General features: G+C 36.4%; 1 protein-coding gene across 3 annotated transcripts in view; it reads left to right on the top strand.

The window, feature by feature from the left end:
- The window catches only part of LOC121316090 (spastin-like), a 39,465-nt gene extending 37,123 nt beyond the window's left edge, over positions 1 to 2,342 (top strand). For all 3 annotated transcript variants that reach the window (XM_041250858.1, XM_041250856.1, XM_041250857.1), the window contains 5 exons: positions 117 to 159; positions 453 to 532; positions 1,044 to 1,114; positions 1,248 to 1,288; positions 1,600 to 2,342. In XM_041250858.1, coding sequence (XP_041106792.1) covers positions 117 to 159; positions 453 to 532; positions 1,044 to 1,114; positions 1,248 to 1,288; positions 1,600 to 1,725 — 361 coding nt within the window. In that variant the 3' untranslated portion in view covers positions 1,726 to 2,342. The remainder of the gene's footprint in view (positions 1 to 116; positions 160 to 452; positions 533 to 1,043; positions 1,115 to 1,247; positions 1,289 to 1,599) is intronic.
- The last annotated feature ends 18,510 nt before the right edge of the window (positions 2,343 to 20,852 follow it).

Raw genomic sequence — 20,852 nt, 5'->3', positions numbered from 1 at the left:
TCCCTTTGTTGTCATCTGAATTATATAAGTGTGTCTTGTTCTGCTTGTACAGTAAACAAAAACAAAAAACAATTCTTAGTAATATCTAATTTTAAAAAATGTAATGTTTTTTGCAGGCGATTTGCAAAAAGGGTGTATGTGGCTTTGCCAAGTGAAGAGGTAAACTTTTAAGAGTATATTTTAGATGTATAAAGTGTCTGGCCTTTTTGAATTCTATTGTCACCCTTCATTACACTTACGGCATAATAATATGCATTTGATAATTGGAAATGTTGATTGACTTTCTAGACTTGTTTCAGACTTTCTTTGTGTGCCGTGAATTAATTTTTGCAAAGTTACATACTTTTATTATTTACCATGTGTTTAATTACTAAACCTGTTCAACTATTAAAAGCTTCATTTTGTTTTAATGTGTGTGGTGATTTTTTATTTTATTTTTATTTTTTTTTAAGACCCGTTTTAAGCTACTGAAAAACCTCCTTGGCAAACACGGAAACCCACTAAGCCAAAAAGAACTGGTACAATTATCCAGGCAAGTCAACACTAGCATGATTCTTAGTTTGCATACGTTAATGAGTTAAACCAACACACATTTTTAAATTGTAATGTTCCTATGATTACCTTTACTATAGTGGATATGCTGTATGTGTAGCCCTGTGCTTTTAGGAAATAATACTTCATTAACCTCAAATGATATACTCTGTCATAACGTAAATGAAACTTGGAGCCAAGTAGAAAATGAACATGCTCATATTCTTGAGACTGGGGTGAAAATGTCTTTGTCTATGTAAAATAAATAAAATGTATATATGGTGTTGGTCAAATTGGTCTGATTTTTAGCTTACTGACCTTGAAAGTACACTGTACCATGGGAAAATAGTTGCCCAGGCCTTTTTTTTTTTTACCTATAGTTGGTGTTCTGTAAAGGTTGCAATATTTACATGTCCTTTTGTAGAAAAAAAATAACCCTTTATGCTTGCCTAAAACTCTTGTGTAGTATTGAGCTTATAATTTTAACTTGTGAATGTACAATCCTTTTGTAGAATGGCAGAGGGTTATTCAGGGAGCGACCTAACTGCATTAGCAAAAGATGCTGCTCTGGGTCCTATTAGAGGTAAGCAGCAATATTAATGTCAGGGTTGGTCTCTACTATTAGAAAAAGGTGCATTCTGTGTTCATTAACCATTTTAAATGAATTGGTTTTATACTTTTAAATATAATAGCTTTTGTATGTATTTTGTCAACAGAACTCAAACCAGAACAAGTTAAGAACATGTCTGCTAACGAGGTATGTGCTTTATGGTATACTGCTGTGTGTGTATATAGAGATTAATCTATCATTGATTTTCATATGAACTAATGAGTTTCATCTGCTCTATAAATGCAATGCCAACTGAGTGATCAAGGTGTTATGTAACAATTAGCATTAATAAAAAAATGCCTTTAGAAATGACTGTACTGGTGCTCTAATGTAATAGCTTTCCTCACAGGGACAGGACATTCCTGGAATTTAGATGTTGGCTCACTATGATCCAACATCTAAATTCACTATGAACCAACATCAAATTATGCTAATTTGACATGTTGCTTTTTATTTAGATGAGAAATATAAAGTTGCGCGATTTTGTGGAATCCCTGAAGAAAATAAAGCACAGCGTCAGCCCGCAGACCTTGGATGCTTTTGTCCGATGGAATAAGGATTATGGAGACACCACGGCGATCTGAAACGGTGCGCTGTCCTAGTCTGGGGAAGCACGACAGACTTGCCAGGAATAAATAAGGGAAGGAGAAACTTTTCTGTCTGTCAGGGAAGGGCAACTGGTATCGGACATTCAAGTGTGCTTCTTCTGAATCTTGTGCACTCAATCCTGTGAAACCATTGAAATTTGCTTTAAAAATGGAGCAGTAAAGACATTATCAATGTATAGCTTAATCTGCCTTTTAAAGACCTGGATCATAATATGAGTTATGAAACTGGTCTTTTTATAGACAGATAAGTTCTCTGTGAAGAGGTGGACTTCCCAATTATGACAACACTGCCTTTACACCTCAAAATCCAGGGTTCTGCCTTCAAGCACTTCTATTACAGCTAAAATAAATTAAACAAAAAGGAAAGCATGAGGTACACTGAGATGCAACTTGTCATTTGTATATAGTGTAAGCATTCCAGTAAGTTTAATATATAATCTGTATGGCTATAGGTAGGAACACCTGTGCCTTAAGCTAAAACATTAATCCATAGATTGACGAAAAAGAAAAGTTAAACTCAAGTGTTATTAGTTTGCTGTGCCAAACGTAGCATTGTGTTTGTGCATGTGTGTGTGTGTGAGAGGGGGGTGGGGGGGTGGGGTGGTAGTAGACAGGCAGGCGACTGGCTGTTGCGGTTTAATATTTTAAATTTAATACTACAAAAATAATAAATTCAGGTTTTAGGTAGTCAAATCTGTCAGTGAATATTTAATTCAGGACGTCAATCTGTAAGTGAATATTTTTAATGTTGCTTTTACTGCTTTTCTTTTATGCTGTGGGCATGTAATTGCACGATGGACCCTTTTGTGTGGGGAAGTGATGGCAGTATGACAACTGAACTTTAGTTGGCATTCTAATCCTTGTTGAAAGGTGACAGCAGCATTCAAAAACTGCTGCATGTTTTAAGAAGTTGATCTGATTTGCTACAGGTGTTTTGAATCTGGGGTAAATATTGGTAACCTTGGACATCCATAGACTGCTTGAATTGCATTTTGTTTCATTATATTATGCAGCTGATCTGTACCAATGTGCCTGTCACCCCACACATCCATAAAGTAATACAGTAATGCAGGATTTTGTTGGAACATATTGGAACTTATTTTCACAGCTTTACTTTTTAACCTGGTGCAAAGACTTACTCTGTTTCACTGAACCATACAGAATTGATGTGGTGAGGGGTCAGACCTTTTTAATTTAATAAAACAATGTGTTATGTATTCATGCTAGTGCATAACCTCATTGCTTATTTACTTGCAGGAATAATTCTTTGTATAGAGCCATAATAAATCTAAATTGTATGAGAATTATTATTGAAAGTCAGATCTGTTAAATGATGTGACTTGTTTGTCCTCGTAAATGGCTGAGCCACTACTTGGTTTGTACCCTGTTAAATGTGACCTCTGTACTGTGCTTTCAGTTTTACAACAAGTTTTCATTTAACTCTTATTGTACAGTGAAAAAGACACTGTACAGTAAGTGTTAAATGAACTGGAATAAACTTGATGCAGGTTTGATGTAGTCTTCTAATACATTTTTTGGAACAGTATTCTTTATTATCATCTTTGATTACACTGATTTTGAACTCTTTTTTCCTATGGAGCAATAAGAGGATGTTTCAATAAACCCTGATCTAAACCTTTTTTTCTTTTCTATTGGCAAAAAAAAAGAAAGTTTCCATATAGCACAGTATTATAAAGAATACATTTCTCTGTGCAAGCAATGTAAATGATGCGATTGGTTGCATGGAGGGGGAGGAACATAAATCTCACTATCATAAAATGGCCCTGTAATAAAAATAATCTTGGGTGTGGTTAATAATAAAGAATTCTTGTTAGTAAGGACTGGCTGGATTTTTTTATTTTTTTTTAAAAGCATCCTCAGTTTCACCTTGGGATCATTCTAAGCAGTCTGGTTACTGCTGTAACTATTTGTCTTCATATAATTATCATCTGTCCATTTTATATAAAAATTTGATAATAAAGTTAATGAGCCACTACGCTAAAGCTCTTAATGGTTTCTTAGCACAGACTTATTGCTGTGTTGTACCCAAGCAGCCAGAAGAACAACGGTGAAAGGAGTATGTGTTTGAGATTGGATCTCTTAAAACTGCTTTAAAACCAAGTTTATCTTCTCTGTTTATAGTTTCTATTGGTCGACAGGGTTGTAGCCCAAAAGTATATTTTTTTTTATTATCTACACTGTACTGTTAATAATTTTGCATGTAATTTTTACTATTCCATACTGTAAATAGGTCATGATAATCTAATGTGTTTTCCCTACTGACCTCTGATTGGCTGAACTACTAAAAAGGATATTATGGAATAGAGTTGAAATCTTACTGCAGCATAGCCATGAATACCCTTGCACAGTCACAGCAGCAGTTTGGCTGAATCTGCACAAGGGACATTTTTTAAAATGACATTAATACATCTCTGTTAATACTTCATTTCACTTGTCATAGGGTATTGTTTGGGCCTGCAGCAGCTGTCTGGTTTAGATGACCAACTTTTGAATGAGTGTCTACTATGAAATTTACAGTGTCTGTCAGCATTTACGTATAGGGCCTGTTCTGAACCAGAGGTGTTGTAAGACATTTAGACTGTCCTGGGAGAAATTACAGTCCACTGGCACACTTGATAATGTAAAGAGACAGAACATGCTTACATGTGTCTAGTGGTTAACACAAGTTTGGTAATACCCTGGAGTATTGCCAGTACAAGTGGACCCCTATTTTCCCCTGCATATGACTTTATATATATATAATATATATATATAATATATATTATATATATTATATATATATATACCAAAATTTCCTTTTAAAATTCATTGTTGAAACTGAAATGACAAAGTTGTCAATGTGCAGGATTTCTTATTTGGCAAAATTGTTTTTGGTTATTCTAAATGAACACCACTCAATTCCATTAATTTTCAGTTTCTGTAATAAATTATATGTATGTTTTACTAATGCATATACAAAGGTTAACTTACTGTATTGATAAGGATATTCACATTTAGGATTCAGGCAATGTACAGCTATGGCCAAAAGTGTTGCATCACCCTGTAGAATTAACAATTTTTTCTTCATTAAGTCGAATGAAACCTTCTGAATAATGTTAGGTTAACATAGTTTGTAGTTTTCCATATACTTAATGAAAAACGGACAAATTGAAAAATGTGACAAAATATAATTTTGTAGTTTCTTTGAGTACATGTTGTTAAATAAAATATCTGAATATGTTCATATAGTTTGTTTGTTTGTTTGTTTTGTTTTTTAAATTGTCTCAATCCTTAAATTCTAGGAGATGCTAAACTTTTGGCCATAGCTGTAGATGCATTTTGAAAAGTGAAAAGTAACCTATTGCAGCCTGTATGTTTGTTTACATAATTGTTTTGTTTTTTTTCACCACCAGTCACAAGTCACTCTGAGTGTATTACGTAGGTCCACAAAAATAGATGATTGGTCAGTAGCAGTGTTTTTCCACACTGCATTGCCTTCTGAAAGAGGTTTTCTTTATGTTGAAAGAATAGTGCATTATTTAAATATTTAGCCAAGTTTATCGGTTTAAAAAAAATAAACACATTTTCTAAGTAGGTCTTCGGGGGTTTGTTTTTTGGATATTTTCGATTTGAAACTGAAAACTTGAAGCCCTGTTTATAATAGAAAACATCCATTTTAGTGCAGCAGCAGTGTAATAAACACAAGTTGTTATGTATAGATGTGTAATATTAAAGGCTTCCTGTCTACTCTGTGCATTTAATCCAGTTTGCAGAACTGTACTTAAATTTTGCATACTTGTTGTTTCATGTTTGTGCTCTTTACTGAATCGAACAGTAGTTTAACCATTTGAAAAAGAAAATCGGTCATGCTTTATTTTAAGGGCTGCCTATGAACTATTAACAACCTAAAGAACATGTTAATGTACGTAATTTATTTTTCTGTTAATTGTTAAGCCGTATCTACACTGGACACGTGAATAATTTAGAAGTCACTACAGTCAAATGGGAGTATCCACACCAACAGTGAGCGACGCGAACGACGTAGCTTTGAGAATTTCATGTCGCTAAAATAGAATCGGTTTCTATTTTTTTTTTGTTTGTCGTGCGACCAATCGGAAGCAAGGTTAACACCCTTGACGCACGCCAAACACGCGCCTCTAAACACGTCACGCCTATTGTGGATGACAAAAAGTTAATTTGAGGTGCAGCAGTATCTATTATTGTATGATTGGAAATTGAATGACTACAAAGACTTAGACATGGGTGGCTTGCAGGTGGTACGTTTAGTAGTACCGAGACATTTTCTTTCAGATTTATGCAAATTGCATAAAAATAGGTTTATTAATAAACAAAAACAAACCAGACCATACATGGAGTCTACATATCCAGCATTTAAATGAAAAATGCACTTTTGCTGGCTTTGTTTTACAATGTATTTTTTGTGTCATTTTTCAAAGTCAGCAACAAGTTTTGTATTTTATTTGACACATCCCAACATTACCAAGCTTATACATAGTTTTGAAGATTGAGCCATATTTATAAAGCATTTTCTGTCAAGTTCACCAGTCTGTTTTAAAAGGAAAAACTAAAAGTAAATGATGACCTGCACATATTATTATTATTATTATTATTATTATTATTATTATTGCCTTGTGACTTGCAACGCACCTGGGGCGTGTGGATATTAGAATATATCCCAACACCCTGTCATACCTTATTGCTTACATATAACAATAAAATAATTTTGTTGAAAATATAAGTTCAACTATACTATTGTTGTCTGACTGTCTTCTGACAGCTGGAGATGTACCAGGATTCAAATTAGACTATGACTACTACTGGTACCACGAAGAAGAAGAAAAAAATACTACGACTACAACTGTACAATTACTACTAATAAATAAAACTATATAGAGATGTTCAATAACTCTGATCTATAGATTTTACAACAGAGTTGCCGGAGGTCAGAGTGGTAACCTTTTATCAAAACAAACTCGTTTTGTAATGGGACAGCCCATCTCTAGTACGTCTAATGGGAAAGCACGGGTGGGGTCATGTATTTATTCCCACTCTTTTGGATTGTTTCCAAGTCATGTCTGTGTGGATTGACATTCAGCGACTTTGCTTGCGTCACTGTCCAGTGTGGATGCAGCCTTAGTTAATGTATAATATACCAGCTAAAACTGCAAACATCAGAGTCCTATGGATAATCAATAACCTGTCGATCATATATTTGAAATCTTCAAATTGTTACTGTAGTAATGTTTAGCAAACAAAATCAAGTTTTTATTGGTCTTAAACACAATGCAGAAAAGCAAGGCATTTGTGGTTATAGAGCTTTTTAGCTCGTCTCACCAACAGGGAACAGAATCCGTAACATTTGTTTATAAAGATCTTAATGTAGAACCTTTAGCTCAAAATGAACAACTTTTGTTAACGGTTAATAAACTAAAAAAAAGTGGGCCTTTAGAATATAGTGTGAACAAACAATATTTTGTTGCAAAACCAGTTTGCTGCTTGTCATGTATGCATAGTAAGCTAAATACAGGTTTTAAAAAAACTTGCTCAATATGGCTCAATATGGCATGTGCCTTTTGTCTTAACTGGCACTAACAACAGATCTCTCTGAAAAGTTACAAACTAGAAATTAAGCATGGAAGCCCTTCTTTTACATCCATTTGGATTTTCAAGACTTTGGTACATCAGTTAATTGCTTATTGAAACAGAATAAATTATGGCTATGAATAAAATAACATTTACATGCCATCACAAAAACCACCACCGTCAATTTTTCAGTGATCAGAAACTTTGATTCACTATTTAGTATTTCATCATTAAGTTAGTCCTAGCAGTGATTTTTTTTTTTACCCATAAATTACGATATTTTTTTTTTCTAACAATATCTTATACATCACCATTTTGCTTCCATTTTTTTTATGTCTAAATAGTGTTAGTAACATGATAACATTAACCTAATAGTAAGCAATGCCCACCTCCAGATGAAAATGTCTTAAATGACACCCATCTATTTAATTGTTGCTTGTGCCCTTGCACACTGTGCAATTGGCTGACAAAAAGGCACCTTTTGACTGCTAATGAACAATAGGCCAGAACAATAAAAAATACAAATATCATTCAAAATTAAAATTGAAAGTATACAAATGTGTAGGTAATTAATTTCTGAAAATGAGCTCAAATTGTTGGAAAGTTCCTGGTCAATAGACAGCAGTTTTTCAATTGTTTTATAAAAATTATATTATATATATATATATATATATATATATATATATATATATATATATATATATATATATATATATAGTTAAATGAAAGATTCCACTTCAGATACAACTGTCTTGTACACTGCTGTAACCCTTTTAGTTATTGGAAAGCAGAACTGCATACATGAACTCTGCTTGATTTTTAACACCAATCTGGTTTAAGATGTCTTGTTTTAATGATTGTCTGGATTTTCGAAGTTGAAAAACAACAACTAATACTTGTTGCATGGATTTTACACTTTTGTATCATTCTAATCCAAATCCTAATTTGGGATCACTTGTCTTTTTTTATAAATGGGGGTATCTTGCATGGCTTGTGTACAAAGACTGAAATGTTTTGGATACTTTATGCATCTCTCTGAAATAGAAATAAACCTTTTAATTCCTACAGCGTGTCTGTACAATTATTTTTGAAAATTCAACTGGACTGTATTTTGGTTGTATTTTCATTGCAGCTATACAGGATGTTGCACTTGCTGTAACCCCTATGTAACATGCTTTGACCAAGATAATGCTAATGAAATCGGCTAGCAAGTGAAATAGTAACAGATTTCCTGAGAGTAAGGCATGGAAACAAACTGTTAACCTAATTTAATGAAAATACATGTTTGCTGTATCATGTGTTTCTTTCAGAACTGCACAATTGATATATCGCTAATGGAATTCTTAGCTACAATTCCTTCAAGTTGGCAGTTAAGCAGGCAATGTTAGCTTTAAATAATGTCACGCTTTTATATAGCAAATACAATTGTATTTTATTTGCACAGGCCCCTAAAATAGTATCTTAATTGCAAGAACAGGTCTTATAGTAGAGCGTTTTCTTCTACTGACTTGACACTGACTTGATTAAAAATAAAAAAAATGAAGTATAACTTACTGTCCCTACTGATTACATTTAGGAAAAGAATGTGCACCTGTGCAGAGTGATCTATTTCAGCAGAAATGGCTAACATAAATTCAACATGTAGTTTAATCAAGAGTTTCATAATCGCCAGCTCTACCAAGTCCCATCATCTCTCTCAATACCGAAGCCTTATTTAGCAACAAATTACTCAAAGTTAATCTTGTTATTCTATAACAAAAAGCCCTTCTGGGCCCAGCAAAACAGAATGATTAACCTTGCTGTGCAAGCCACTAATCCTGATATGGATTATTGCGACATTTTGGTTTCCAGCTACCAGTACAGATAGGAGGGTATATAGGGTATTGCAAGGAGAACATGGCGCTGTGCTACATAAAACTTATGCTAGACAGTACCTCATTTTAACTGCCCAAAAAATAGAAAATGTCATTAACATTTATAAATCTCCTGATCTACAATGCATGCAAATGTATCTGGTCACTTGACACGAGGGTTGTGTGCAACTATTCAGCAACAATCATGGGAAAGTAGAAGGATCTCAAAAAGTCAGTGCTAGTGGGGGCTGGCTGCCTGTGTTCCTGGAATGGCAATGCTGACACAAAGGCTGGTTACTGTGTCGAGGCAAATGGGCCAATAGCGAGTGATCAAAAGATTTACCTGGTTTGAGGCTTAGCGTTGACTTTTGTTCCTACCATCAACAAAATGTGGGTAAAATGGTACATGACAATTCTGCAATGCTCAACCAAATAAAAACAATACCCATTTCACTACAAGGGACTCAAAGTGACATCCAGCAAATTACCCATCAACTTTTCATACACGGAAGTACACATTTTTTTCCTAAGCATTTAAGATTTCTGAGAGTAACAGCCGTCACAGAAACATTTAAAAAAATACCCCTAAGAAACCTTAGCACAACCAGAAATAACAACGTCAATGGATTTGAAACCGATATCGAACACTGGTATTGATATGGTAAAATGGTACTGAAACAGTGTATATTGGGTTATACCATTATGATTCATTGGTATGTACAAACCCCACCCCCCACCCCTTTTTTTCCCTTGGTTGAACCATTATACATGTATTTTTGTATCTTTAGTTGCACTATTTCAAAATTTTATTTTTACATTTTTTTAAGATAATCCTATTAGATGGACTTATTGGATATACCACAATGCTTTGCACACAGTGAGACGAAAGTCTCCATTGAAAATTAGCGGATTCGAATATCTTGTTAAATAGAATATCTTTTGAAACGCCCTTCTAATAAACTACAATATTACTGGCTGAAGCAGTTTTTAGTGGGGCTGGATTTTCGTTGGTTAAAATATAAGTGTGTGCTCCCATTGTCTAATAAGGTTGCAGTGTTTTCGGCACAGTGCGAGATTGACAGTTGGACGTTTTTTTGTTGGTAAGTTTGCAGGGAAGTTCGTCTGGTTGATTGGAAATTTGCAGGTCCGTACAGCCTTTCATATTAATGAATTGACAAATTAATTATTGAATTATTAAATTAATTAACAAATACGTTTATGAATTACTGCATGAATTGACAAATTTATGGACGAGTTGCTGGACAAATTGACCAATTCATGAATTGACAAACGAATTGACAAACTGACAAATGAATGGCTGGATAGTATTGGCACAAATGGCGCTCCATAATAAACCTTTTGTCTGATCTGTATAACCTCTCGCATTAAAACTACATGGATGTAATCTTTGTTTGAAGATTTGCTGGCAGTCCTTCAGATCATGTGGTGTCATAATGACTAGAGCATGTCTGGTGCCACAAACTCTAAATGGAGAGTGAGTGAACTAATTTTGGTGAAGTAAATAGACATTACACCTTCTGAGTCACTACATGCAGATCTCTGTAGATATGACAGATTGTGCCCTGATCTTGCATTAGCCCTGGACATGTGGCTCTGCATTGTTTGTCAAAGTTCACCTGTGAGGAATGACTGCTCTAATGGATTTTGACTGTAAATAACTATCATCTGTCTGGTTGCCAAGTAAGGTACAGACCCCCCAAAAATTCAGGCTAGTCTAAAAGGTATTTGAACTTTTAGACACACACACACGATCACAGGTCCAAAGTGAGTGCTCTCAGTTCTTGTGGTGAAGTACAATATAAATACGTGCTACAATGGTGAGCAAGTGGAGAAAGTGTTGTCCGAGTTTATTGCTGGCCTATAAATTATAAACAAGACAAACAAAACAAACACTCACGATTATTTATTTCGCACACTGCACGGGTCCTTCCAGGTTAGGTTTTGTAACCAAAGCGAAGGAAAAGATTTACAATTAGGCCCCTTTAGCTATCACGCATGACCCCTTGGTAAGCAATTGCAGCTGACTCTGTTGCCTGCAGCTGCTACCTTGTTTACCTTCCGGGTCAATACGTTCCTGCAACGGAGTCTCGCCCTCTTCCAGGCTGACCGATTTCCAGACCCAGGACATGAACTGTCAGGCTAGTCCGTCCAAAGACTTTCACTTTCTCTACTTAGTGCCCTCACAGGTTGGGAGGGAGATTTCCAACCAGTGACCCTGAACACGTTTTTCCTGGTGTACGAACTACACGAATAATATGATCAATAACCTAATAGCCTCCATTGCAAGTCTGATCATGCACAGTGCAAGGAGCTCTTACAAGAGGAGGTGGACTGTAGTTTAGGCATTTCACATTCATTTACCTCTAAGCAAAAGCATTCTAAAAACTGTTCTAAGTAAAAACAATCTAAGAAAAACACCCGAAACATGAACGCTTTCAACTAATGTCAACTAAAACTAGAAAGAAACTTTTTTTTTTTCATTTACCTCCTTATTTTTTCTAACAATTGTGAATGAAAGCATTTTGTAAATCCAAACAGAAGCTCTAAACCTGAGCAGTGTTCCATAGAAAATGAATCCTGGTTATAAAAAACAAAACAGAGAAAAGCTTAATGCTTCTATTTCCATTGTAGCTTTTATTAGAAAAATGCTTGGGGGCATCCTCCACACCCATAGCTTACTTTCTCAGCTGAAGTGAAATAAAAATAAAAGCCTACAGAAAGTCCTTGTTTCCTTGGAGACCGTGCAATCTGTAAAGAATAAGTGCCCTAATGCAAAAAAAAAAAAAAAACAACAACAAAAAAAACTTTGATCTGGTTGGTGAGATCAGGAATGGGCAAAATAGTTAAGGAAACTATTTAAGTAGAAAATATTGGTCCACACATTTAATTAAAATACAAATGGAAAATAAAATATTTTAGAAAATAGCAAATACAATTTGGAAATAGTTTATTTTTTTAAATAGTTGACACAATCTACTGGTTGTGTTAAACACCTTTTTTTTCCGTTCATAATAATGAACTGAAAATATCAGTACTTCCTCAATTAGTATTTCAGTAATGTAATTCCCTCGCCACACTTGTAAATTCCAAATTAGAGCTAGCAGTATGATGACAACTTTGATGGCCATTACATATATCAACACTATGTACAGAATTGTACAGAATAAGCTATTCTCCAGATATATTAAAAAATGTTAGTGTGACATTGTGGCAAAGTGGGTTGTAGTGCTCCAAACAATAACAAACAACACAGTTCTGATGAAGTGATGGGTTTTTAATTCTAGTCCAACGATCAAAACTGACTGTGGCAAAGTGGCTGGTAAGGGGAACAGGTGTAGCGGTGATGCGGTGCAGGAGTGATGAACAGACAATGGTAATTTAGTGAATAAGTGTTTATTGTGCCGTTTCCAGGTCTGGCAACCGGCAGTACACAACAATGTGTAAAGTGCGGGGAGGGTGAATAACACAACACAGTCCTGAACAGAAAACAAAGGCATGGTCACCAGTCCTGGGTGAATCCAAACGTGCAGGTGTTCTGTGCAGTGGTGCTCCGGATAGTGCTTTACGTGGCTGCAGCTCCAGAGGTGTGCGTTAACTGTCTAGTGGTGCGACAAAGACAGACAATTACAGACAAACAGAAATAACACACAACACGTATAACACTTCTCTCTCTTTATATTCTCTGAGAGCTCCTCTCTCAGTCCTTCTCTCCTACCGTTAACCCAAACGAAGGAAAAGGTCAGCGTTACCCTGTCCCCTATATGTACTCCCGCAAGACATCTAGGTAAACGGTTGCAGCTGCCTTATTACTTGCAGCTGCCCTTCATTTACCTTTCAGGTCAATAAGGTCTTACAACAGAGTCTCACTTCTTTCCAGGCTGACCAACTTCCTGGTCCCGGAAAGAACTGTCAGGCCAGCACTTCCAGATACTTCTCCCGTTCTTTAGCGCCCTCACAGGTCGGGAGGGAGATTTATCACCAGAACTCATTGTATTTCTGTTACACTGACCTACAGAAATTATAAATGAAATACAGACAGTACACAACAATATGTACTGCTCTGTATAATTAATGCATGGGGCAGTCCCAAATAAAGTACATGATAATCACAAAGACACGCACACACGCACACACACACACACACACAATACACATACACGGTCACCAGTCCTCAGTGAGTCCAGTAGTGCTCGTAGTGAATATATAATTTATCATGCTCTGGTGCAGTGACGTTCCGGGTACATGCTGGCCTCTGGCGACAGCTCCGGAACGTGTTAACTGTCTAATAACAACAAGTAACAATTAGACAAACAAACAAAACACTCACGATACAAAAAGACTGGTCCTTCCTGGTTCAATGCTTTAACCAAAACGAAGGAACAGATTACGTCACTTCGTCCCCTATTTGTACCGTCACACATGACCCCTTGGTAAACAAGGGGAGCCGCTCCTCCAATCCACGGCTACCACATCATTTCACTTCCGGGTCGATGTGTTAGTGCACCAAAGCTCTGCCCCCTTTCTAGATGACGGCTTCCTTTTAACCCTTGGAATGAAGTGTCAGGCCAAACAGTCCAGGGTACTCTGCTCCCGTTACTTAGCTCCTTCACAGGTCGGGAGGGAGATTTACCACACCAAGAATCTGACATCTGTCACAGACATACAGACGAATGGATGAAGAGAAAGCCAGACCTCCAGATATATCCAACAACTGATACTCTCAGCAATGTAGGCTAATTAATGTTAATAGCAACTTTCAAGACGGTTGGTAAAACATGTCTCCAGATATATTGAAAAAGGTTATTGTGACATAGACAGATGGACACCACATATACAGTACCCTCCCACTATCCGATACTCTCAATAACTTTAGTTAAATAATGTTAATACAGTACCAAGTTTCATAACAATTGAAAAAGTGATTCTTCAGATTTATACTCAGCAGGGATTTCATAAACCCGGTACAACAGAACACAGTAGAGATAATTTTTGCACTTTGGTTGGCTGAGAGGGTATACATAGTGGTGAACTAATCTACAGCTATAAAGAAATGATTGTCATTGTACAAACCCTTTATCTACTCATCCATAACAAATCTTCTATGACATCAGACATATACTCATCATCAATCAGGATTAATAATAATAATAATAATAACTAGGTATATCATAACATTTCAGTATCTGCTTATCTTATGTTTTTAAAGTTACACACTGATTAATTTAAATATGCATAACAAATCTAAAGAATATGTTACAGGTTAGCTCACCTATAACACGTGATATGTCAGAGCATAGTTTTTGCTGAAATACAGAATGGTCGTACTGATTGTAAGACAGTTATGACATGAATTGTATTTTGGAAGGTTGCGTGGTGCTGGATACCAATAAAGCCTTTGGAAGATGGAATCTAGAGCATTACTATGGTGCTAATTGTTATGTTGTTTTTGAGTCCTCGCAAATGAAATTTGGTTTACTGTTTACTTCCCTAATGTAACAGCTGGAATCCTATATGCTTTCCATTGAGTATACAAATCCTTTACTGCCACCATACTTCAGGAGAAGAACTGATTTTGAGATTTTTAATGATCAAGCCAACTGGCACAGGAGAATGGTTTAATAGAGAACTTGCAATTCTTATAATCTTAGCCTTTTAAAATCTATTATAATGATAATCCTATTTGTGAATATATCTTTATGTGTGCTTCATAATTGAAAGGCATCTCAGAAAAATGGGATTGAGGCAAAGAAGCAATGATAGACTTCTAAATGCTATACATCAGGCTGTTGATGTAATGAAATTCAATATTTCCTGTAGCTGCTATCCCTTTATTATCCTAACAAAAGATACCTTTTTTTTTGGTAGCTGTTAGTATATTACTGATTTAAAACAACTGAAGTGAAATAACTTGTTTTGCATATCACATCTTAAAAAAGGGAGATTTCAAAAAATCTCACATGTAAATCATCACTTTAATATACTTATATTTCCAATTCCGATGTTTGTTTTTAAAATGTTTGTTTTATGCGCTATATCCATAAAACACTTTTATAAATATGAAAATGAAATAAAGCAACTGAGGAGGAATCACCCCAATTTTCAAAAAGACTATCATTATGCAAGTTACATTTAGTTTTTAAGCTTCGTATTGTAGAATGAACTTAAACACTGGTCTCCAGTTAAAGGCATTAGAGCAATGCAGAAGTGAATAAGAGATGGAAAGGGTATTTGGCCTTGCTACAGGTATTTTACATATTCAGTTATTTTATTTATTTGTTTTTAATTTGCATTACCTCAATTATCAATGACAGCGCATACATGGACAAGCCATGACAGTTTTCCTCACAATGTTTTTGCTGGTACTTTTCAGGAAATGTGTTGCTATGCTGTTCTGATTTAGGAAAAAAGGTCAGCCATTCCAAATGCAGATTACTCAATTCAAAGTAATATAGGGGAGGAAAACAAAACTTCACACCGGGTGAAAGACAACAACAAATTAAATATTTTGGCACTTTTAGTTTTTTTTTTTTAAAGGCATATTTAGTTCTTGAAAAGGTGTTTTACAAAGTGGGGGCGTCTCCACAACGTTGTTATTATCTTTGTGGGGACATTTTCTCAAATTTTGTCCTCACATTGATAGTAATACCTGCCCACACACATACCCACTGTACCCAGTAGAGAGGAATGCAACAAAACCTTCAGTACCCCAGTTAAAAGAGTTTCAATATCTAGTACCCTTTTTTGCCTCTTCTTTTTTCTCCGCTCCAAACCACTCATTGCTTATGTTGGGTGTAGTTTACAGTGTGTATTTTTCAACGTTACATTTTTTGTTTTCTTATCTTACATGTTTCATACATGTTACATTGAACAAATGTACAACTACCAGATATAAGTAATACCACATCTGGTGTCCCCCATCAATTTATAACATGTATTGGGAACACAGGGGGGGGTTTACACAAAGGGTACAACAAACGTTGTTTAGACACCAACCCAGTTCTAACTCTGTCCTCCTCAACATTGCACACACACACACACATAAAAGTATATAAAATAAAACTTCTACAAAGTACAGGTTTTACTACTTAAAAAAATAGATATAAGTAACATCTAAAAGTTTTATTTAATTAAAGTAGTCTATAAATGTATGTGGAACACAGGGGGGGGTTACACAACAATAAAATAAAATTTATTTAATGAATACTCAAGTATTGGCCAATGGTAGGAATACAAGATTGAGAACAGGAGGATATGTAAAAATACATATGAGGTTCCTGAGCAGCTTCATGCACTAACGTTCCTGTACACATCTGCCAGTCCCTACACCATGCCTCTGCTCCAAGAAGCCAGAGACTGCTGGTCTGCAGATGTGGTAGAATTGCCAAGTGCATGCTTGCGTGGTTTGGTACGGCTTTGCTGAGGAATAACATGAGATTCCACCAGTTAGATGGAATCTTGACTGCTGGAATAATAAGGCAAGGTGGGGGAATATCTGTTGCATAGTAACCTCTCTTTGTGAAATTATATGGTATCCCTTAGATAAAAAAAATGTTTTAGTAACTAAGAAATGTTAGTAATACTGAGTCAAACCCATAACAGGTTAATACAATTGTCTTTCCACTCTTATCAGTATTTTTATTGAAATTATAGACATGAAATAATGCAAGAGATGGATAGCAGCGGTCTTATATGACTTGAAAGACATTGAATAGAAAGGAGGGACCAAATAATACCTAGCATATACAGTAACAGACAAAAGTATTGGCACCTTACACTTAATATAAATCATTCAAGAAAACATGTTAAATACAAGCATTTAGTAAACATTAGCCACAAATTAATATGACAAAGACCAAAATACACATTTTCTGATTTCAGTTTATCATACAATCTATAAAAAAAGAAATGTGCTCATGGCAGTTCATGGGACAGGAGCAAGGGCTGCGAGGAGTAAGCCCTGGGACTTGAAATAAGAATGATGTGCTTATGACTTTGGGAAGATGGCATGCTTTCCCCCTGGCTCAGGAAGAGCCACCCTCTTGGAGTTGAGACCAAACCATCCTGCCTCCAGGACTGGGAGCATGCATGCTATCCCTAGGGATAGAGAGATTGTTAAGAGATTTGGCCATTGGTCCCCTCTGGCTCTCGAACAACCTTCTCTGAGGTAGAGGCCAGGTGGGCTGGGCCTAAGGCTGGGAAGTGAACGTCACTTGCCTCCAAAAGAGGACCCCTGGCCAACAATGCAAAAAAAAAAAAGAAGGTGTAGTAAAGGCACAAAGGTTAATTATTGACAATCAATACTGGAGGATTTAAAAAACAAAAAATAAATAAATTATATATATATATATATATATATATATATATATATATATATATATATATACTTTTAAAAAAATACTAATTTTTTTATATTAATTCCTTATTTGGTGAGTGGTGAGTCGGCTCTCCTTGCTTTTTGGGAAAGCCATCCTTTGGGACTGGGCCACCTCGCTACCTATTGTCACGCCCGGATGCGGATGTTATAAGTGCGGGCACTGCCTTATCTATAGTCTATCTCTGAATGAATAGACTATTCCATATCACGTCGAACAGAAAAACGTACTTACCCCTTGTCTTTCTTAACTGGGGAATGGAGATGACTTATGGCCACAGAGACGAATTTAAACAGCTGATCTTATGAATGTCTGAGAACTGAAATAGGCGAGGCAGAAGAATGGATAGGAGTAACTGCGAGCAGGGCCGTATTAAGGGGTGGGCCTACCAGGCCCAGGGCCCCATGAAAACTAGGGGCCCCATAATATGATCTTACATAAAGATGTATTTTATGTATTTTTATTTTATGTTGATATATTTTATGCTGATATGTTAATTGCTACTCAAGTGGGGGCACTAAACAGAAACAAAAAAAAAGAAAAAGGTTTAAAAGAAGCATCTTAGTACAGCAAAATCCAAAGTTTAGCTTGTTTTTAGAAAAGAACAAAACAAAAAAAAAACCCAGAAAAGCCCCTTCAAGACAGCTGTGAAGTGGCTGAAAAAAAACGACGAGGAGCAAGAGGGCCCATCTGGAGCTGGTAATGTTGAGAAATTGCAGGCAGAAGAAACTAGAAATGCAACAGCCTCTTACTACATTCAACAAAAGGTCAATTTATCTAGTTTGTGCCCAGGGCCCAGTGAGTTCTTAATCCGGCCATGACTACGGGGATGCAGTTCCCAAATAAAGATGATCTAGAAGAATCTGAGTGAGTGAGTTAGTGGTGACTTGAGGAATAATGCAGATCTACGCAAAAGCACAAAGCAACAAGGTGTAGCAGAGCATCAAACAAATTCACCCAAAACAGAAAAAATAATTTCACTCTTGGGACAAAGGAGACCCCTAGTGGTAGAAACCAGCAACTGCTCGACTTGCGACGGTGAACTTTATTTTGTGGCAGTGAGCTTGTAGTTTACGGCTTCAGTTGAGAGTTTACGGCTGAAGGAGAGAAAGATTATTGCTGAATGAATTGCCAGGCCAAGGTGCAGCAGATTGCATAGGGAGCATTGTAAGATAGAACAAGATGACATGAGTGTGGAATATTAGCAGCTGCAGTGCCAGGTAAACGCAGCAAAAGCAAAGATAACAAAAAGAAAGATAGGACAGCCAATCCCATGGTTCAACTGTGCCATCCTATGATTCAATGCACGCATCACTACAGGCACCATTTTGGAGCCCACTCAGAGGTGAGGATAACAAAGCATTGCACTCCATAAATAATGTAGACAGAACGAACACAGTTGTGAGTGTAACGGGCGTGGCGGTAATGAAATATTTTAGTATGAATGAATGTGTTTCTACTAATTCTGGAGTATGAGTTGGTCAGCAGGGCCTAGGCGCAGGCTCGGGGCTATACAAACAAGTAAGAGCACAATAAAACACAGAGCACGGCAATGCATTAGCGGCACCATGAAGCCGAGAGAGGTATGGCAAAGCCCAACAAACAAATGCATGAAAATTAAACACTGCTCCTATAAAAGTTTCTCACAACCAAAGCACAGAAAAACGTAACAATGTAAGCGAAAACCAAGGGAAGCGATATATAGGGAAGCACAGACGGCAGAAATTAAAGTGGGGTCTGCAGCAACAATATGCAAATGGAAAATATTCAAGACAGAGAATTAATGTTTGACCCAGGGCTTAAATAGGGAGGTTAATTGATAGATTGGCTGGATGAACAAGGGAGGAGCCCCTGCTGTTGCCCCCTGAACCACACTGGTTACAAAAGTGTTGTCACTGTCTGCGTTAGTATTTCTTGTGTCCTCCTTTTGCTTTTATTATGGCTTTTAGACGTTTATGATCATTCTTAATCAGTATGTTATGTCTTGTTGGTAAAATCTGGGCCCATTCTGTCTTGTTTACCAATGCTTGGCTACAGCTTATTTCAGATCACTCCAAAGCATTTCTGTTGGACTGAGATCTGCTGATTACAAAGGCCATTCCAGAACTATTATCTTTGTTTTCTTCAAGAAATCCAGAGTTGACTTAGCCATATGCTCTGGGTTATTGTCGTGACAGAAGATAAACTGTCTGCCAATTAGCCTACGAAAAGATGGTATCATTGTACTTTGTAGAATATTTTGACACATGGCTGCATATCTTCAGTCTTCAATCACATCAATGTCTCCAGTCCCTGAACTTCTAAAGCACCCCCATATCATGATTGAACCACCTACATATTTAACTGTAGGCACAAGGTTTCTTCACTGAAGGCTTTCCACCTTTTTCTTCAAACATACTATGGTCCGTTTTTTGGGGAAAAGTTATATATTAGTCTCAATGGACCAGAGAATGTTGTTGAAAAATGCTTCAGATTCCTATTCTTATTTCTTGGCAAAGTTTAGATGGTTTGTTTGATGAATTTTCCTTAAAAGTGGTTCACAATGAAGTCTACGTGTATAAAACTCTTCTCTGTTATTTGTCTTGTGTACAGTTATTTCATGCACTATTATGCCTGATGCTTTTGAATCTTTCTTTAAGTCCTTGGTTGTTAATCTTGTATTTTTTTTCCATGCTGTACCCGTAATTTTCTTTGGACGTTGTGGCAAGGTGAAAGCCCTGCCAGTGCAAAGGTGTGTGTGTGTGTGTGCGCTGGGTGTGTGTGGCTGAATTGGGTTGGCAGGGAGGTGGTTAAATTCCTCCCTGCAGATACACGTGGGAATGTGGCTGGAGCTGTAAAATTGAATAAGTGATGATTAATTTGGCTCCAGTCACAAGGTATACAAAGGCTGTTAATGGTGTTGGGTAGAAAGTTGTGGAGAGTTAATGGTGGTGAAGGTGAAGGTGGTATTTAGGGGAGTTCACGGCCGTGTTTCATTGCAAGTGGGGCTCAGCCTGAAACCACACAGTGTGGTATGTAAAGTGATTGTCTTGTTTTGTTTCAATTTTTGTTTGGCCACCACGCCTGTTTGTTTGTTCCTGTCTTTTGTTTGTTGTTTTCTATTTGTTTTGTAATTAAATGTGTGTTATTAGTGCCTAAACCTGCAGCTTCTGTTTCTGGGTCTCCTTCCTGCCAGTTACCAGTCTGGCTGTGATGCTATCCTTACCACAGATGCCCACGCATTGCAAGCATTTTAGGTGAATTTGTTCCGTGG

This window comes from Polyodon spathula, chromosome 5 (genome assembly GCF_017654505.1).
Source record: "Polyodon spathula isolate WHYD16114869_AA chromosome 5, ASM1765450v1, whole genome shotgun sequence".
NCBI classification, from domain to species: domain Eukaryota; kingdom Metazoa; phylum Chordata; class Actinopteri; order Acipenseriformes; family Polyodontidae; genus Polyodon; species Polyodon spathula.
The sequence above is the reverse complement of the archived record's forward strand: the minus strand, read 5'-3'. Positions and strand labels throughout refer to the sequence as shown.